The sequence below is a fragment of the Nerophis ophidion genome, linkage group LG04 (genome assembly GCF_033978795.1).
Source record: "Nerophis ophidion isolate RoL-2023_Sa linkage group LG04, RoL_Noph_v1.0, whole genome shotgun sequence".
In the NCBI taxonomy this organism is placed as follows: domain Eukaryota; kingdom Metazoa; phylum Chordata; class Actinopteri; order Syngnathiformes; family Syngnathidae; genus Nerophis; species Nerophis ophidion.
Window position 1 is genome coordinate 42238969 of NC_084614.1, and position 20534 is coordinate 42259502.

The 20534-nt window shown below is 42.2% G+C and overlaps 1 protein-coding gene across 3 annotated transcripts in view; it reads left to right on the forward strand.

Annotated features, from left to right (window-relative positions):
• The first annotated feature begins 532 nt into the window (after positions 1 to 532).
• Positions 533 to 20534, forward strand: part of LOC133551415 (protein turtle homolog B-like) — a 268622-nt gene continuing 248620 nt past the window's right edge. The window contains exon 1 of one of the 3 annotated variants that reach the window (XM_061898088.1): positions 533 to 903. In XM_061898088.1, the coding sequence (XP_061754072.1) occupies positions 840 to 903 (64 nt within the window). In that variant the 5' untranslated portion in view covers positions 533 to 839. The remainder of the gene's footprint in view (positions 904 to 20534) is intronic. The other 2 variants (XM_061898087.1, XM_061898089.1) reach the window with 2 other exon arrangements.

The following is a 20534-nucleotide window of genomic DNA, read 5'->3' on the forward strand; positions in this document are numbered from 1 at the left end:
ATCAAAAATAACAGAAGGCGGGGAATATTTCTAGTATTGTGTTGTATTATTATCATAAAGGTTTGTAAGGCACTGCTGCAATATTCATACAGTATTATGTATATTATTAGAAGTATTATTATTATTGCGCAGGATGATACTGCAGCTCCTCTTGGGCTTCTAAAGCCAACCCACCTTGAAATTGCTTCCTGTCGTGCTGCATTAACACTCTCCAGGAAATCTGACATTCTCTCTTTCTAGCGAGCTGATTGCCCCATTGAGGTAATGTGTGCTTCACAAAAAAAAACAAAAAAAACAATAATTTAAGCAGTAGATAATGATTTATAACATAATGCCAGTGTTAATGTGCGCCAATGGACACTAAAAACGCCTTCCACGTAAAAACACAACACTTCGTTTTGCTTCTTTTTAATCGTTGACGTAATTTCCTCAGGTCGGGATACAGAAATTCCGAGGTATTGCGGAGTGTTAGAATGCATCACACCGGCAACGACTTGGCCAACCAGGGTGACCAACCAGCGGAAGGAATACCCTCAAACGGACCAATGAGAGAAGAGTAGAGGCGGGCTCTCGGAGACACGCGCTTGTCTGTGTGTCACCGAGAGCTGCTTTCTGTGGTCACATTGGCGCAGGTGCTCGGTGTCGGGATGCGAGTGAAGCGCGGAGGAGACGGTCGAGGGAGCCTTCTGATGGAGAAGTGTCCAGGGCTTGATTTGAAATAAAACAGAAAAGGATACCGGCCACCTTCCACCCGCGCTGGGACTCTCGACAATGAGCACTTCACCGAAAAGGGGCACTTTGAGCTAGGATGAGGTTAACTTCCGGTGGGGAATAGTACTATGATTTGGTATGTGGCTACTTTGATAGCAAGTGTTTTCTGCAGCCGAGGAACGGCCGCTCAAGGTGAGTCCAAGCACAGCTGCTTTCAACTTTAACCTTTGCATTGCTTTTTTTTTTCTTCTTAAAAAACTGTCTTCCTATTTTAACTGTCTTTTTGGGGTGCTTAAAAGGCCATGTCTTAGAACCCCAAGTTCATTATGTGTCATCACCTGTGTGTAGGTACAGGACACCACTGCCTTCACTCAAGGATGCTGCAAAAACAACAAACAAAAAAAACACAAAATGAAAAAAAAAAAACCTAAGGAAATGTGATCATATTTTACCAGATCTACTACTGGTGTGTGCAAAAAAATGATAATCAATTCTTACCAGGTTTGTCCACCAATTAGAGCAGGGGTCGGGAACCTTTTAGGGCTGAGAGAGCCCATCCATCCATCCATTTTCTACTGCTTATTGTCAAGTTTGGGCTTGGATTAAGGTTGTTTCTTCGATGCAGAGAATGATTTGCACGGGCGAGACTTGACTGTGAGTATTTATTTAACACTGTAACTAATAAGACAAACAAAAGGCACGCACGAGGGCGGAAGTACAAAACTATGCTGTGAAACAAAAGACTAACATAAATGCTGCAAACTACAAACATGAAACAAAAACACTTGCACGATCGGCATGAATAATAATGAACTATAAACAAAACTAGCACAATGGCATGAATACAAAAACTTACACGGCATGGAAATATGGACGAGGGCATGAAGGAGGTGCAGCATGGGTAGGGTGTGTGAAGATCCCAGGACGAAGACAAGAAAAAGAGTGACTTAAATAGTAGCTATGATCATTAGTGAAAACAGGTGTGAGGCTGAGAACAGGGACGTGACATGACAGGTGAAAATTAATGGCTTGGCATGGAGACGAAAACAAACCAGGAAGTGCCAAGACAGAACTAAATGTCCAAAAAACTAAACATTACCTGACCGAACATGGAAAAAAATCCAAAACATAATCTTACAGGCGTGACACTTATTCCTTTTGGGGTCGTGGGGGGCGCTGGTGCCTATCTCGGCTACAATCGGGCGGAAGGTGGCGTACACCCTGGACAAGTCGCCATTTCATCACAGGGCCAACACAGATAGACATTCACACTCACATTCACACACTTGGGCCCATTTAGTGTTGCCAATCAACTTATCCATGTTGTAAGCACAATACCAATGGCCACAACTTGGTTTACTATTTATAATATATAATAATGTAGGGTTACCTGGAACTTGAAATAGGCCACCCGGCCTGATTTCACACTTGGTAGTAGTTTAGTCGTGGATGTACACTATATAGTGATTAATTCAATAAACATTTGATTGGATTTGACATTAAATTTGCAAAACGCAGTTGCACATTTTGCAAATTGCGCGCCATTGGTATTGTGCTTACAACATCCACAGGTGCATGTCTTCAAAGGTGGGAGGAAGCCGGAGTACCCGGAGGGAACCCACGCATTCACGGAGAGGACATGCAAACTCCACACAGAAAGTTCCCGAGCCCGGGATTGAACCCCAGACTACTCAGGACCTTTGTAATTGTGAGGCAGTTGCACTAACCCCTCTTCCACCGTGAAGCCCGCTGAGAGAGCCATTTGAGCCAAATATTTTAAAATGTATTTCCTTGAGAGCCATATCATATTTTTTAACACTGAATACAACTAAATGTCTGCATTTTTAAGTAAGACCAACATTTATAAAATATAATATGTCACAAACTCTCAATGCAGCAGTAGTAGCGATCCCAAGATGCAGGAACCAAGAGAGATGATTTTAATATCACCAACAGAGGAGAATGAAGCAGTCTCACATGTAAAGTTTTAAACAATAGTCAATTTTCGAGCCCTGAGGAACGTGCAAGACAAGCATAAATAAAAACATGCTAATTGGCAGGTGAGGGGAAAAAACAGCGCTAAGCGGGACATGCAGGAAATGGAAACAAAATAAGAGCACTGATGGGAAGTAAATAGTAGGGACGGCGTGGCGCAGTGGGAGAGTGGCCGTGCGCAACCCGAGGGTCCCTGGTCCAATTCCCACCTACTACCAACCTCGTCACGTCCGTTGTGTCCTGAGCAAGACACTTCACCCTTGCTCCTGATGGGTGCTGGTTGGCGCCTTGCATGGCAGCTCCCTCCATCAGTGTGTGAATGTGTGTGTGAATGGGTAAATGTGGAAGTAATGTCAAAGCGCTTTGAGTACCTTGAAGGTAGAAAAGCGCTATACACGTACAACCCATTTATTTATTTAAATACAAAACAATGAAGCACAAACTTAAATGAAGTGGCAAATCTTCACATAATAAGTCTCGTATTCTTTTTAATAACATTCTTATTCGGAAGCTCACCGATGATAAATAAAATGCTTCTTACCATTAATGCGACTTCTTGAACAGGTGCGGTAGAAAACAGATGGATGGATTAAAATGTATGAGAACGTTTTATATTTTGAATGTTATTTTTAACACTGTGATTACCAGCGGAATTATGTTAAGCAATGTCAGCCAAGATTTATCTGAGAGCCAGATGCAGTCATCAAAAGAGCCACATCTGGCTCTAGAGCCATAGGTTCCCTACCCCTGAATTAGAGCAACACTAGTGTATGTTTTGTACCTCCTCAAGGCAACTACATGTGTAAAATGATACCAAAGTTATAAGGTCAGGTTTAGTTCATTTTGGGTAACCGAAGGGAACAAATTGTACTGCACAAAACTAGCTTAGCGTTTGTCTAAACAACTTTAAATGACTCTTAAAATGAAACACAAACAACAACAGGTAATTATGTAATCAATACCATTTTCAAAAAAAAAAAAGAATACAGGAAAAAGCATACAGGTACAACTAAAGATTATCTGATCCACTTTTACGCATCAATGTAATATATGCAGGCAGCACGGTGGTATATGGGGTTAGTGCATCTGCCTCACAATATGAAGGGCCTGAGCAGTCCTGGGTTCAATCCTGTGCTCGGGATCTTTTTGTGTGGAGTTTGCATGTTCTACCCATGACTGCGTGGGTTCCTTCCGGGTACTACGGCTTCCTCTCACTTCCAAAGACATGCACCTGGGGATAGGTTGATTGGCAACACTAAATTGGCCCTAGTGTGTGAATGTGATGTGAATGTTGTCTGTGTTGGCCCTGTGATGAGGTGACGACTTGACCAGGGTGTACACCGCCTTCCGCCCGATTGTAGCTGAGATAGGCTCCAGCCACCCCCCGTGATCCCAAAAGGGATAAGCAGTAAAAAATGGATGGATGGATGTAATATATGCCAACCTTTTTGACCTAGGGGTCCAACTTTTCCACTGCAGAGGGGCACAGGGCCCACTCAAACACTAACACTACGTTATTAATTTTACACTTGATTTTTTTGTTTTCAGTAATAATATCTATCACGGGTTAGTGCCTGTGTCTCACAATACGAAGGTCGTGAGTTCAATCCCAGTTTCATGATCTTTCTGTGTGCAGTTAGCATGTTCTCCCTGTGACTGCGTGGGTTCCCTCCGGGTACTCCAGCTTACTCCCATCTCCAAAGACAAGCACCTGGGGATAGGTTGATTGGCAACACTAAACTGGCTCTAGTGTGTGAATGTGAGTGTGAATGTTGTCCGTCTATCTGTGATAAGGTGGGGACTTGTTCAGGGTGTACCCCAGCCTTCCGCTCAAATGCAGCTGAGGTAGGCTCCAGCACCCACCCGCGACCCCGAAAGGGACAAGCAGTAGAAAATGGATGGATGGATACTTACAGTTTAACAGGTTAACAACCTTGGAAAATTATATGAAACCATGTGTTAATCACGAATATTGTTATTTTTTTAATACCTAAACCTTAGACTTGGGTCAGGCTGATTAGAAAAATACGTACTAACCAAATATGACCAAAGATACTGCCTAAAAATGTACTTACAATTATGTTGTGAAAAAATAAATCTATGATTAATACGTTTTTTTTTTTTAACTAAACTGTCAATAGAATTAAAGTGCAAATGAAAATACAGCCTCACCACTCCACTCGTAATGTTTGTTTTTATGAAACTTCTCTATGACTTTAGCGCTTGACTTCTTTTGTTTGTTTGAGATTGCGTTACTGCTGCAAGTGGTGGAAAAGTACGCCCTACAGCTGAGAAACACATACTTTTTTGGCGGCTCTTTGGGACCTGGCCCTATCATGAAGAAACCCTGGTTTGTTTGTTTGTCGGGAGCATATTATTGAAATAAAAAAATGCAAGAAAAAGAGCAAAACATCTCAGACCTGATTTACTGAAGGTTTGTGTGGATTAAAACATGTGCAAACTTGATAGCACACGCAAAGCTGATCTGCTAAACGTGAAGTAGAAGGAGCTGCAAACAGACAGTTCCACACACGGTTGCAGGATCAGTTTTTGCGCTGCATAGACAGACAATGGATAGCAAATCATTGTGTGTTTCAACATTTTGAACAGTGAGAAATAAAAAAATATTAGACGTGGTCTATTCAGCAATTTCCTTTTATAACTTTTAGCTGCTGGATGACTTAAAGGGGAACTGCAATTTTTGGTCACAATCATTATAAAAGACATGACAAGGGATGGAATTTTTGTTGTTGTTGCGATCTAAATATTAAATACACGTAAATAAAAGTCCACTGAGAGCGCCACTATTTTGCCCATAAAATCAAATAAATAACCATTCAAAAAGCGCCAATAATACTCCATTTCCATTTTGTTTTTTGAATATTAATCAAGTATTAGTTATACTGTTGTGATAAGTGCTAACACAGACAAAATATTCAGAGCTGTGACGTGATCACTACCGTGTGTCCCTATGTTTACATCATCGAGTGGTCTGCTGCTTCCTCGCTTCCTTGCTCCCTGTAAATTTATTGTACGTCATAAATCATGCCCTGTCACCAGAAAAGTAGATGGCTGAGGATGTAATCCGTCAAGTTGGTACACTTTGACAGCCATTGAGAATACGGAGCTGGCAAGAATGACACGAAAAGACGCTTGTTAACCCCCCCCGGCCCTCCCAAACCCCTGTTTCTTTGCTACAATTATGAGAAATTCTTCCCCTAAATGGGAATATATGAACATCCTAACAGTCGGCATCCTAATAAATGCAGAGGTTCCACAGTAAGTGGTGTTTTATTTTGTTTGTTGGCTCTCATGAAGTCTGGAGTGAGCAATAATCAGTGATGAAAGATACAAAAAAAAAAGTAAACAGCATGCATTTTTTATATAATGCTTGAAATAATCAAAATATGTAAATATTAAATGTTATTTTGAATGTGCCCATTCCTACATTACATATATACTTACATCATGTCCATGTATTTAAAACCTTAATTGAGGTGTTTGGATGTTTGAGTGGCTCCCCTAGCTTCCATTGTAAAATTAATTTTAATCGATGTATTCATTATTTAGAATGCATTTAAAACATAAAAATCACATTTGTCGTCATGTCTCTCATAATAATCAAACTATAGTCATAATTCAAAAATAGTGCACTTCCCCTTTAACGGGCTGATTACAAAGAATTCAATAGATGTGTTTTGGTGTCTGCATGTTGCCTTTTTAGTTTTTTTATTTAGGATTTTTTTTTTACTATATTATATCGCCTATATCAAAAGACGTCTTTTTGTATTTTCTTGCTTTTGAGTCATTCCAGACGCACGAATATGCTGGTGATGCCATCCCCAACCTCACGCACAGAATTAAGTGTCAGTAGCCACGTGTAGATGGACAACATTTATATAATCTGATCATCATTCGGATTAGAATGTTACTGTGTACATGAACCCTGAAAAAATGATCTGATTATGACATTTTCATGCATCACACCTTCAATCGGAATACTTAACTTCGATACGCGCAGAACTTAACATAAACAGAAAGGTGTGTTATTATTTGTGCTGTGGCCGCTTCTTTTGGACTAGTTCGCTCACTGCAGGTGCTGAAGAAGCATTAGACTTCCACTGTTATCAAACATGGCTTTGTGCATTTCTGCTTGTCACGGTATTTATAATTTTTTTTCTTTCTATTCACTACTTTTGTTTTACCTCTCTTTTTGAAATGGAGCTGTTCTGTGCTTTTTATGTTGTGGTTATGTACAGGTTGTGGCGAGTTTTTATGTTACAACATTTTTGGGCGGCATGGCGTAGTGGGTAGAGCGGCCGTGCCAGAAACCTGAGGGTAGCAGGTTCGCGCCCCGCCTATTGACATCCAAATCGCTGCCGTTGTGTCCTTGGGCAGGACACTTCACCCTTGCCCCCGGTGCCGCTCACACTGGTGAAATGAATGATAGGTGGTGGTCGGAGGTGTCGTAGGCGCAAACTGGCAGCCACGCTTCCGTCAGTCTACCCCAGGGCAGCTGTGGCTACAGATGTAGCTTACCACCACCAGATGTGAATGAATGATGGGTTCCCACTTCTCTGTGAGCGCTTTGAGTATCTAATAATAGAAAAAGTGCGATATAAATCTAATCCATCATCATCATCATCATCATTATCATCATCATCATCATCTGTGTATGTGCCGGAGGATAGCAGTTAGCACTGGAGTCGCTGTAATGGTGTAAATGAAACAGCTCGTTATGACAACAACTGGAAGTCTTCTTTAGTTGTTACATCGACACATGACACTCCAGACTATACTTTTGTTTTTGCTAGTTTTGTTTTAAAGTAGGGCTGGGCTATATATTGATATACGCGATATATTGCGGGGTTGTCTCTGTGCGATATAGAAAATGACTATATCGTGATATTCGAGTATACGTTCTCACGCAGTTGTTTTTAGCTGCGGGCATTACACTACAGGCTCTTTCCACTCCTTCTTGTGTCTCCTTCTCACAGAGTGTAAGCGCACCTTTTTACATACGTCACATACTGTCACGTCATACGTCACATATACGCCCTCGCCCAGCAGAGGTAGCAGCATGGCTAACGTTAGCTGGGATGTTAGCGAAGCTGTGCAAGTGGTAATACAAGAGAAAGAAGGTGTGAATCTGGTAATAAATGAAGGAAGTATTAATTCCCAAGAAAAACAGCACGAGGTCCATCGTCTGGCGGTGGTTCGGCTTCAAGCGGAAATATGTCAGACAACTTTAATTTGTCAAGTGTAGGGCATAAGCGTTGCTACCAAAAGTAGCATTACTGCTAATATGTAGCATCATTTGAAAAGTCACCTGCTAATAACTTTAATAAATACAGTTTTGGTCAATTGACTTAGTTGTGATTTCCCTCTCTGCATGAAAGTTTAAAATGAGCATATATTAATGCAGTATGAACAATAATTTTTTAATGTAGACACATAGAATCATCATACTGCTGTGATTATATGTATCAAGTGTTCATTCAAGACTGAGGCAAAATATTGAGATATATATCACGTATCGCCTAAAAATATTAAGATATTAAAAAAAGGCCATATCGCCCAGCCCTATATTAAAGCAACCAAATCAACAGCATATAACACTACCTCTGTACATGTTGAATAGGGGGAGACAGCAGCAAGACAATCGCTTCATTTCGAGACTATTTTAGTGCCACCTCTACCACCAAAGTATAGCTGACATCAAATACATGCGCAATAATGATAATTCTTACCTGGATTTCGGAAGGTGTGTTTTCATGCGCTACAATTCGAATGAATGCCTTTCGCCACAAACCACTAATTTCGATCGGAATTAAATTTTGATCCGAACGTGTGTGATCAGGTCAGAATATTCCAAATGGCGTGTCTACATTAAGCATTTTTTTTCCTGTTAGGCTTTTAATTAAATGTGTCCATGTGCACATAACTAGCCTGCATTAGGGCTGAGCGGTATACCGCTGTTATAGTTAATACCTTTATATTTTAGAAAGTGGTATATATTTGGGGCTTCACGGTGGCAGAGGGGTTAGTGCGTCTGCCTCACAATACGAAGTTCTTGCAGTCCTGGGTTCAAATCCAGGCTCGGGATCTTTCTGTGTGAAGTTTGCATGTTCTCCCCGTGAATGCGTGGGTTCCCTCCGGGTACTCTGGCTTCCTCCCACCTCCAAAGACATGCACCTGGGGATAGGTTGATTGGCAACACTAAATTGGCCCTAGTGTGTGAATGTGAATGTTGTCTGTCTATCTGTGTTGGCCCTGTGATGAGGTGGTGACTTGTCCAGGGTGTACCCTGCCTTCCACCCGATTGTAGCTGAGATAGGTGCCAGCGCCCCCCGCGACCCCAAAAGGGAATAAGCGGTAGAAAATGGATGGATCGATGGATGGTATATATTGGAGAAAATACCGCCATACCGTTATCTTGTGATGTGCTTTGTTACGGTCGTTAGCGGCCAGTCACATTCGTGTTCGCGCACAGCTGATGTACCCGCACCGTAGTTCCAGGGGCTGGCGGGGGCGGGCAACAGCTCCTCTTTATTAACTAAAGGTAACACAAGCCGGTGAAAAGATTCAACAAAACAGCCGCCAGGGCCAACAAATTGCCGCTGCTGTGCTAATTGCTAAAGCTAACAAATCCTGTGGAATCCCCGCGAACGTCACACGTTGCTTGGAAACAGAAATTTCCTTTTAAAGGTACACACATGCACGCACACAATGCTCTCATAGAAACTGCATACATGTATGACATTATTAAAATGTGTTTTTAAAATAACACATTAATTATTTTCCCTAGCAATTCATTACATGTATTAAAAAGTAATCAGATTAGTAATTAAATTACTTTTTTGGGTAAGTAAGACGTAACTATGAATTACTTATTTAAAGTAATTTCAGAACACTGTTAGTAAGAGTAATGTGTGTTGAGCTTAAAATAAACACTTTGTTTAAAATTTCGTTATGTATACCGCGATGCAACATAAAAATACCGAGATATAATTTTTGGTCCATATCGCCCAGTCTTATTGTGCATAGATTGCGATTGTCTAGATTGCGATTCAGAAAAGGTGTTACAGATTATAGATTTGTGCGGCTGGTTCAACACATTGCACACAGGTAGGAGCATGATAACATAAATGTGCAGAAAATAATTGTCTCGGTGGTAAATTCCCCATATGCACGCAAACTCCTCAATAGGATGGTCTTTACCACTTTTCAATTGCACATGCAGTCTTAGTAGATCACACGCCTACTTTTAGTACACACTTTTTTTTTTGCACACGCTGTTTAGTCCATGGTATTTGGATGTTAGTAAATCAGGCTCTAAATCAGTGGTTCTTAACCTGGGTTTGACCGAACCCTAGGGGTTAGGTGAGTCGGCCTCAGGGGTTCGGTGGAGCCTCCGCAGCTGAGGTCAAGACACCCAACTCATCGTGTAAATAAAAACTTCTCCCTATCGGCGTATTATGGATACCCCAAACAATTTTCCTTCTAATTTTCCATCTGATTTGCAGGTGTGTAATTTGTTGTGAGTTCATGCACTGTTTGTGTTGTTCTTTGAACAAGGTGATGTTCATTTTGTGCACCAGTAAAAAAAACATAACTTTTTGTCTTGAATTTGAAAAAAAAAAAAGTTTCATTTTTCACTAAAGAAGGGTTCGATGAAGGCGCATATAAATCTGGTGGGGTTCAGTACCTCCAACAAGGTTAAGAACCACTGCTCTAAATGTAAGGAGAAAGAGCAGACATTTTGATACTAATATTAATACCCTTTTTCACCTACACAGTTGTCCCTCACCACATCACACTTAAAATATTGCCATTGCACCACAGTGCAACGTTTTTATGTTTAGGGACAAGCGGTAGAAAATGGATGGATGGATGTTTAAGAATATTTTACATATTTTTGCCCTACACTAAATATTATGTAAATATGTAGCTGAGATAGGCGCCAGCGCCCCCCGCGACCCTGAAAGGGAATAAGCGGTAGAAATGGATGGAAGTAGTGATTGATTGAATTGATTAGTTTGATTAGGAAAAAGATTCAATTTCTATTTTGTTTCTCCGATTAATCGTTCATTTTGTGTAGTTAAAAACAATTGTTAGATCCAGACCACATTGAGGGCCCAAAACTTTAAATATGCTGACATGTCAGCACGGAAGCTGCAATAGAGCGGTGGGGGGTGGGTGTTGCGCTCTGTGTTTAAATATGTTTTATCTTTTAATCCCTACAAAGAAAGAATAATGGTTATGTTAAGCAGAACATTTTTTTATTTCAACAATTTTCCCTAAAATATGCATTGAGGCTATGAAGTGTGTTTATTTAATTATTAATTGACAAACAATGGCTCACGGGCCAAATGTGGCTTGCCGGCATTTTTAAGACGGCCCGCCACACATCAAGAGCTTTATAAGTAATCAGGCCTGCAGGGTGTTTTCAAATTATGTTGATATGTCTGGCAATCTAACTTAACTTAAAAAACTTTAACTTAAAGTTAACTTTAACTTAAAGTCTGCAACGTTTTGCCATCTTGTGGATTAATTTGAGTAATTCAGGTCAATGCCCATTCGAGGTATCAAACACCTCCTTTGTCATGTCCACGTATCAATCCAGAGTAAACTCAACAAACCGTGAAAATCAGAGGTAAAACTATTCAAAAGGGTTAAGTTTTCTCACTATATTTTCATACCTTAGTTGGCGCCTGTCGTGGCGGTAATCCTAGAACCCGTTGGTAGAACAATTTATTTCACCGGTTTGGTCCATGCCTCCAGCCTCTAATGGCTCTGATATTCCAAAGCCCTTTGGGTGTATAGAAAAGAGTTGTATCTATCTATTATTATTATTAATGTTATTATTAAGGAAAAAAGATGAAAACGAGGCCTCTTACATTGGTAAAAGTTGATTTTCAAGACAAAAAATTATTTTCAAGGTAGGAGAGTAAGGGTGCCAAATAACGATGTGTTTGAAGCGGAAGACACAAACCTCTTGCTGGTCCTAACAGAATTGCTATTGTGACATCCAGTGGACACATTCAGAACAGCAGTTTCTTTCACAAAAAAAATAATAAAATGCAACTCATTTTAATACTTGGCAAACTCATCAGGCGGGCCGGATAAAACCTGATCCGGCCCACGGGCCGTATGTTTGTCACCCCTGGGTTAGAATATAATACAAAGCTTTATTGACATTATATTAAAATTTAATATAATGTTTTAACATAAATACAATTATTAGTAAGTACTAAAAACAAAACTGTGGATACATGTACAAAGATAAGACATGTAGCAAGTGAAACACATATTTGTTAAAGATAAACAAAAATTGTAGCAGTTTGTTATAAAATGAGTTCATGTTTGGTGGGCGGTCTTAACTCCGCTCATATTTGGCATCAAACCAAGCAGCTGTGTGTTTGTCTATGTATCTACATGTGCACAAAAAGGTAGCTGGTTAACTTTTAAGAGTAGTGTATGTGTGTTTCTGAAAATGGCAACGTGTTGGCTGAGTGACGTCAGTGAGTGAGTGGGCGACTAAAGAGAAAGAGCAGTAGTGCGTGCACTGCGCAGTAGAAGGATGAACGGGTCCGGTTGTGTCCTGCATAACTAATAATAAAGCTACCAGATTGTTATAGATCCGCAGTCTTGTCATTGTGACCAGTAGCAGACCCATTGCCGTGTAAAGTGAAGGGTGGTACTCCAGACGAAAACATCGACCCTTAAGGAAACGTCTCCCTTGTGCGCCTCGACTACGGTCTGCACCGCAGCCAAACAGCAGGGCAGATGTAACAACTACACTATTACCTGTCACTCTTTATAACTCCTTGTGCAGATCTGTATGCTTAATATTTAAATGTTTACTTGAGTTTGAAGCAAAGTTGGTAATGCTAATCGCCACATTTGGCAAGGCGTGTCTTAAACCAAGACTTGCAGCGCGGTGCTTCCCTGTTTAAAGCATCACCTTTATTGCTAGTTTTGAAGGCCAAATACCTCCATATTGCACTTCACCACCTCTTTTATTAACCAGTAGAATTTTTGTTCTTTATTGCCATTCTTCCTCTCCAAGTTGTTATTGCTTGTATGCATTTTGTGTGTGTGTTTTGACATACTCAACATTATGCGCCTCGGCTCTGTAGTCATCGCCACACAGCGGCATTCAGATGAAAGAACAGTACCGGTACTTTTCAAAGGTGGTATAGTACCAATTTCAATTAGTTAGTATTGCGATACTTTATTAGTACCGGTATACCGTGCAACCCTAGTACCAACACAAAATGATTATTTCAGAAGCAAAGGCTTTATATTCACAAACTCAAAAATTACTTTGAAAAATAAGTGTCTGCAGAGTTTTTTAGTACAGTACATGTTATATTAGAGGAGTTGATTAAGAGCAAACACTTAAACAAAACAATTAATTACAAATATTTAGAGTACAATTTTTATGTTAAATATTTTCAGATTTAAATTAGAAGGTAAATTTGTTCTTTCAGTTAGGATCAATAGTTCAGTCTCAAAGATATTCTGTGCCTACCTGCAAGCTGGCGTTGAGGACAGGATTACCGCACACACTATGACACGGACAGTGAGAGTGTGACTAAAGTCTTTCAATTAAGTTACTGGTCCTTCTAGATGTTGTTTCAACTTCTATGCTAGTGTTGGCCATGTTTCTTTATTTTGTTATCCTGGGCTCTACTTATAGCTATGTGAGTGGGAAGAGGCACATTGGTGATGGGACATTAATTACGTCGTGAGGAGCCCGACTTTTGCGATGGTGGGCAGGGATGGTTGCACACACACAAAGGATCAGGATGAAAAAAGGCAGATTGTCCTGTGCAGGATTATACAGAGTACCGTTGCATCCCCTATTGCAGTGTTTTTCAACCTTCTTTGAGCCAAGGCACAGTTTTTTCATTAAAAAAAAATACGGAGGCACACCATCAGCAGAAAAGGTTTAAAAATGAAACTCCACCAGGTTGCCATGCCTTATTTTGAGTTTATTGTTGTTTCCTGTGTGTCATGCTTTAGTTCCTGTCTTGCGCTGTTATTTTGGTGACATGTCCTGTTTTGTTGGTGTTCTCCTGTAGCAGCTTCACACCTTCCTTTGAGTGCTATTGCCCGCACCTGCTTTGTTTTCGCAATTAAAACTATTTAAGTTGTGCGTAGGCCATCCTTCTTTGTGGGGACATTGTGGATTGTCATGTCAAGTACGGATGTACTTTGTGGATGCCGTCTTTGCTCCATACGCTGTAAGTTTTTGCTGTTGTCCAGCATTCTGTTTTTGTTGACTTTGTAGCCACTTCAGTTTTACTTTTGTTTTACATAGCCATCCTTATGCTTCAGTGCCTTTTCCTCGCGGGACCTGCTTTTTTGTTAATTTTTGGTTTAAGCACTTCATACCTTTTTACCTGCACACTGTCTCCCGCTGTGCTCTGCATATTGGGATCACGACAAACCCTTCTTGACGCGTTCCGACAACGCAATGAACTACCTGCTGCCACCTACTGATATGGAGTATTATAAGATTACCCTGCCAAAATCTAGACAACACAGGCACTGGACAATGACACATTATTATGATTATAGATTTTGCAAAAAATATTTTTTGGACCAATTAGGGGAAGTTGCATAGTTTGCCACGGCACACCAGACAATATCTCTGTGCCGTGGCACAGTGGTTGAAAATCACTGCCCTATTGTTTACTACTGCGGTATGTTGTAACATACATTTCCGCAATGTTTGATCGAGGTGATGTATGCTGACATCTGATCACAGTCATTGACTTAAAAATAATCACAATCAGCGAGCGATCACAGTCATATACTCGCCCTGCCCTGGGATAAGGTGATCTAAAAGTGTTCAATTTAGTGACTCTTAGGAATCTTTGGGCACCTCACGATTCGATTATGATCACAATTTAGGGTCTGCGATATTTTATACATCTTTAATTATTATTTTGCGGAGTGGAGTGCTGAGAGGACGATCCAATTTGGCAATCTTGATCAGGGGTGCTTTTTTTGCCTGTAAGGGCCAAAATCTAATTGTACCAATGGATCGAGGAGTTCAGCCCTATACCACCATACCATACCGTATACCACAAGGATAAAGGGTAACTTGTTAGCCTTGTCGATATCGACAAAAATACATATATTATTGTGAAGGTATGACTTTGTAATAAATTTAGTCGAGCCACATAGAACAATTCGGCAAGCCCTCACTTGATCTCAATGAAGTAAAATTTGTAACAAGGTGAACCTGTAGAAGCATCATTACTGTTGCAAAGGGAAGCAGTGAGGAAGGCCTGCCCGAGTGAATCGGTCGAAGCAACACATCTGGTTTGATGCGATGCGCCCTGGGGTGAACGGTGTCCAATTTCGCCGTGCGTCGACGTGCGTCCCTCATCTCGGAGCATCCTCCCAGGGAGATGGGTTCAGTGTCTGACGATTTTACTGTGAGGTTGATAGCCGAATCAGACTCCTCCAAATCAAATTATCGGGTGACACCCCTACTCCAAGGGAGAAAATTTGACGCGCACACCGTTGGGTAGGGTCCCACCCATCAACCATCATATCTGTGTTTCCCCAGGTTCATTGTCTAGTCCAGGGTTGTCCAAACTTTTTGACTTGGGGGCCGCATTGTGTGTTGACCTTTAGGTTAGTTAAATTTTTTGTTGCCCCATGACAAGGGTAGGTTGTTTGGATTGTCTCATATAAGTAAATCCATTGCAATTAGTTCAACATACTTTCAAGGGCATTACTCTGATTTGCTCACAATGTCCACAAGATAGCAGTAAATGTATATCAATTAGATACTGCCTGGCATTTAGGCTTAATGTAAAAGCACTCCGCAGGGCAATGCATTGTTGAACTCATAATGTCTCTCAGGCCAAATTGAAGACACTGGCAGGCTGCATTTGGCCCGCGGGCCGTAGTTAGGACAACCCTGTTCTAGTCAATGCATCAGTCACAGTTAAGATTGGAAGTTCAAAGTTAAGAATTGTTTAGGTAGCATGGTCTGGCTATTGTATCCATGATTGATAACATGTGCTCATCTGGTGAAAATGATGAACAGCAGTGTGTACAGCATTGGTCAGCATGTTTTAATGCTGGTAAGGTTGAAGGTGGGCTCCTCACATTTACTAGATTATGGCCAAGGTAAGCGGACCATTTTTGTCTGATTTCAATCTGCTTTTGGAAAGATGTAGGGCTTCAAATTGGAGTATAAAACATGTCTATGATTGGAATTGGTTTAATTTAAGTGTTTAAAGAGCATGCACTTATAATTATACTGTATGCTGGAATGATGCGTTAACATGTCAGTGGTGCCTTCTGGTGAGGCAGCGTCAATGAGTGTCCATACAGATATGAGGACACCAGCCAGGTTTCAGCATCCCTCTGGCGCAGTGCTAATGTGTCAAAATGGCAGCTGGCAAATACCAACTCGTTTGCCCGCGATAACCCTGGATTGGAGCCAGACTGCATCACTCCCTCTGTCACATCTTGCCGTCTGACTCAGTATCTCTACACCCTCCCCTTCACTTCTGCACCCTAGGGCGAACTCACTCACCATCAGGTTACAAGTGACCAAACAGAATGCTGGGTGATTTTAATGGAGGCTGATGGTGTACTTAACATCCACCATTTGCTTCCAGGCCCCGGCAGGTTGCTGTATACTTTTAGTTTAGTCATATGCCAGATCTTAGTCATACTGTATGCCCACTTGACCCTGAGGTACAGTAATTAAGCTGTGCAACTCACCATAAGTACAAGTACAGTTGCTCCATTATATGATTGTACCGGTTTTGAATTATTCAAACTTAATAATCGGTAGTAATAGTGTAATGGTACGCTATACTCACGGTTTGGTATGTATCTCGGGTTTATGGCCACGGTTTAGTGTGTTTTTGGCACATGCAAGATCTAACACTGTTTAAAGGGGGAGATTTAAAAAAAATGTTGCCTGTCGTTTACAATCTTATTAGGGACAAAAATACCCCCATTTTTTTTTTTTTTGCATTCTAACTTGTAAAAATCCACTTGTTCTAGGTGGACATAAATGCAGCTAAAGGGAACAATCTATTCTTCCTCTAAATCATTTTAAAATGCATCTAAAAACCGCCAACAATACTTCATATATGTTTCGTAACCTGTATAAAAACTAAGCCGTAGCAACATTGTTATTTAACACTGAGGAACTGTTTTTGCTAGCATAGTCACACATCGCCTTGCGACGGCATGCCACTCCAGTAGCCGTAAACAAGCTACAGTAAGTTTGCAACTGCATCAACAGCTGAATGGCTTTTGAGTTTGTAATGCACAACAAAATGTGATAGGACAACAAATTGTACAGACTGGAAAACATGAACAATTGTATTGCAGTATCTGTAAAGTATTAGCCCACATTTACTGCTTTGTTTGTACACAGCTAGCTCGACAGCGTATGTACTGTAGTTGTACAGGGATGTGCTGCACTCTTTTACTACGAAACCACGCTGTTGCAACACGTGGCTTGGCATTGTCTTGCTGAAATAGGCAGGGGCGTCCATGATAACGTTGCTTGGATGACAACATATGTTGCTCCAAAACCTGTATGGACCATTCAGCATTAATGGTGCCTTGAAAGATGTGTAAGTTACCCATGCCTTGGGCACTAATACATCCCCATACCATCACAGATGCTGGCTTTTGCACTTTGCGCCTATAACAATCCAGATGGTTATTTCCTCTTTGTTCCAGAGGACACTTCGTCCACAGTTTCCAAATATAATTTGAAATGTGGAATCGTCAGACCACAGAACACTTTTCCACTTTGCATCAGACCATCTTAGCAAAGCGAGCGGCGTTCCCTGGTGTTGTAGATAAACGGGTTTTGCTTTGCATAGGAGAGTTTTAACTTGCACTTACAGATGTAGAGACCAACTGAAGTTACTGACATTGGTTTTATGAAGTGTTCCTGAGCACATGCAGTGATATCCTTTACACACTGATGTCGGTTTTTGATGCAGTACCGCCTGAGGGATCAAAGGTCCGTTATATCATCGCTTACGTGCAGTGATTTCTCAAGATTCTCTGAACCTTTTGAGGATTTTATGAACCATAGATGGTAAAATCCCTAAATTCCTGGCAATAGCTTGTTGAGAAATGTTGGTCTAAAACTGTTCGACAATTTCCTTACAAATTGGTGACCCTCGCCCCATCCTTGTTTGTGAATTACTTAGCATTTCATGGAAGCTGCTTTTATACCCAATCATGGCACCCAACTGTTCCCAATTAGCCTGCACACCTGTGGGATGTTCCATATAAGTGTTTGATGAGTATTTCCCAACTTTATCAGTATTTATTGCCACCTTTCCCAACTTCCCAATATGTTGTCTTTGTTGCATATTCAACTGAATATGGGTTGAAAATGATTTGCAAATCATAGTATTCCGTTTATATTTACATCTAACACAATTTCCCAACTTATATGGAAAAAGGGTTTATATATATGTGTATGTATGTATATATATATATATATATATATATATATATATATATATATTTATATCTATGTATATATGTATATATATTTATATCTATGTATATATGTATATATATCCATCCAACCATATTCTTCCGCTTATCCGAGGTCGGGTCGCGGGGGCAGCAGCCTAAGACTTCCCTCTCCGCAGCCACTTCGTCCAGCTCCTCCCGGGGGAACCCGAGGCGTTCCCAGGCCAGCCGGGAGACATAGTCTTCCCAACGTGTCCTGGGTCTTCCCCGTGGCCTCCTACCGGTTGGACGTGCCCTAAACACCTCCCTAGGGAGGCGTTCGGGTGGATTCCTGACCAGATGCCCGAACCACCTCATCTGGCTCCTCTCAATGTGGAGGAGCAGCGGCTTAACTTTGAGCTCCTCCCGGATGACAGAGCTTCTCACCCTATCTCTAAGGGAGAGCCCTTAGAGATAGGGTGAGAGGCGGGGGAAATTAATTTTGGCCGCTTGTACACGGGATCTTGTCCTGGCTGACCCAATGCTCATGACCATAGGTGAGGATGGGAACGTAGATGGACCGGTAAATTGAGAGCTCTGCCTTCCAGCTCAGCTCCTTTTTCACCACAACAAATCGATACAACGTCCGCATTACTGACGCCGCCGCACCGATCCGCCTGTCGATCTCACGATCCACTCTTCCCTCACTCGTGAACAAGACTCCTAGGTACTTGAACTCTCACTTGGGGCAGGGTTTCCTCCCAAACCCGGAGATGGCACTCCATCCTTTTCCGGGCGAGAACCATTGACTCAGACTTGGAGGTGCTGATTCTCATTCCGGTCGCTTTACACTCGGCTGCGAACCGATCCTGCAGCCAGCAAACGGAAACCCTCAACGCCTTGACTGCGGCTAGAAATTCTTTCCATAAAAGTTATGAACAGAGTCAGTGACAAAGGACAGCCTTGGCGTAGTCCAACCCTGACTGGAAATGTGTCCGACTTACTGCCGGCAATGCGGACCAACCTTTGACACTGATCGTACAGGGAACGGACCGCCACAATCAGACAGTCCGATACCCCATACTCTCTGAGCACTCCCCACAGGACTTCCCGAGGGACACGGTCGAATGCCTTCTCCAAGTCCACAAAGCATATGTAGACTGGTTGGGCAAACTCCCATGCACCCTCAAGAAGCCTGCCGAGAGTATTGAGCTGGTCCACACTTCCACGACCAGGACAAAGACCACACTGTTCCTCCTGAATCCGAGGTTCGACTATCCGGCATAGCCTCCTCTCCAGTACACATGAATAAACCTTACCGGGAAGGTTGAGGAGTGTGATCCCACGATAGTTGGAACACACCGTCCAGTCCCCCTTCTTAAAGACAGGGACCACCTCCCCGGTCTGCCAATCCAGAGGTACTGCCCCCGATGTCCACGCGATGCTGCAGAGTCTTGTCAACCAAGACAGCCCCACAGCATCCAGAGCCTTAAGGAACTCCGGGCGTATCTCATCCACCCCGGGCCTTGCCACCAAGAAACTTTTTAACTACCTCGGCAACCTCAGCCCTAGAAATAAGAGAGCCCACCACAGATTCCCCAGGCACTGCTTCCTCATAGGAGGCACTGCTTCCTCATAAGAAGAAGTGTTGGTGGGATTGAAGAGGTATTCGAAGTATTCCTTCCACCAAACCACAACATCTGCAGTTGAGGTCAGCAGAACACCATCCCCACCATACACGGTGTTGACACTGCACTGCTTCCCCTTCCTGAGGCGGCGGATGGTGGTCCAGAATCGCTTCGAAGCTCTCCGGAAGTCGTTTTCCATGGCTTCCCCGAAGTCCTATGTCCGAGTTTTTGCCTCCGCAGCCGCTAAAGCTGCACATTGCTTGGCCTGTCGGTACCTATCCACTGCCTCCGGAGTCCTATAAGTTAAAAGAACCCGATAGGACTCCTTCTTCAGCTTGACGGCATCCCTTACCGCCGGTCTCCACCAACGGGTTCTAGGATTACGGCCACAACAGGCACCAACTACCTTGCGGTCACAGCTCCGATCATCCGCCTCGACAATAGAGGTGCGGAACATGGTCCACTCGGACTCAATGTCCAGCACCTCCCTCGTGACATGTTCAAAGTTCATCCGGAGGTGGGAATTTAAACTCTCTCTGACAGGAGACTCTTCCAGACGTTCCCAGCATACCCTCACAATACGTTTAGGCCTGCCAGGTCTGTCCGGCATCCTCCCCTACCATTGCAGCCAACTCACTACCAGGTGATGATCGGTAGAAAGCTCCGCCCCTCTCTTCACCCGGGTGTCCAAAACATGAGGCCGCAAATCCGATGACACAACTACAA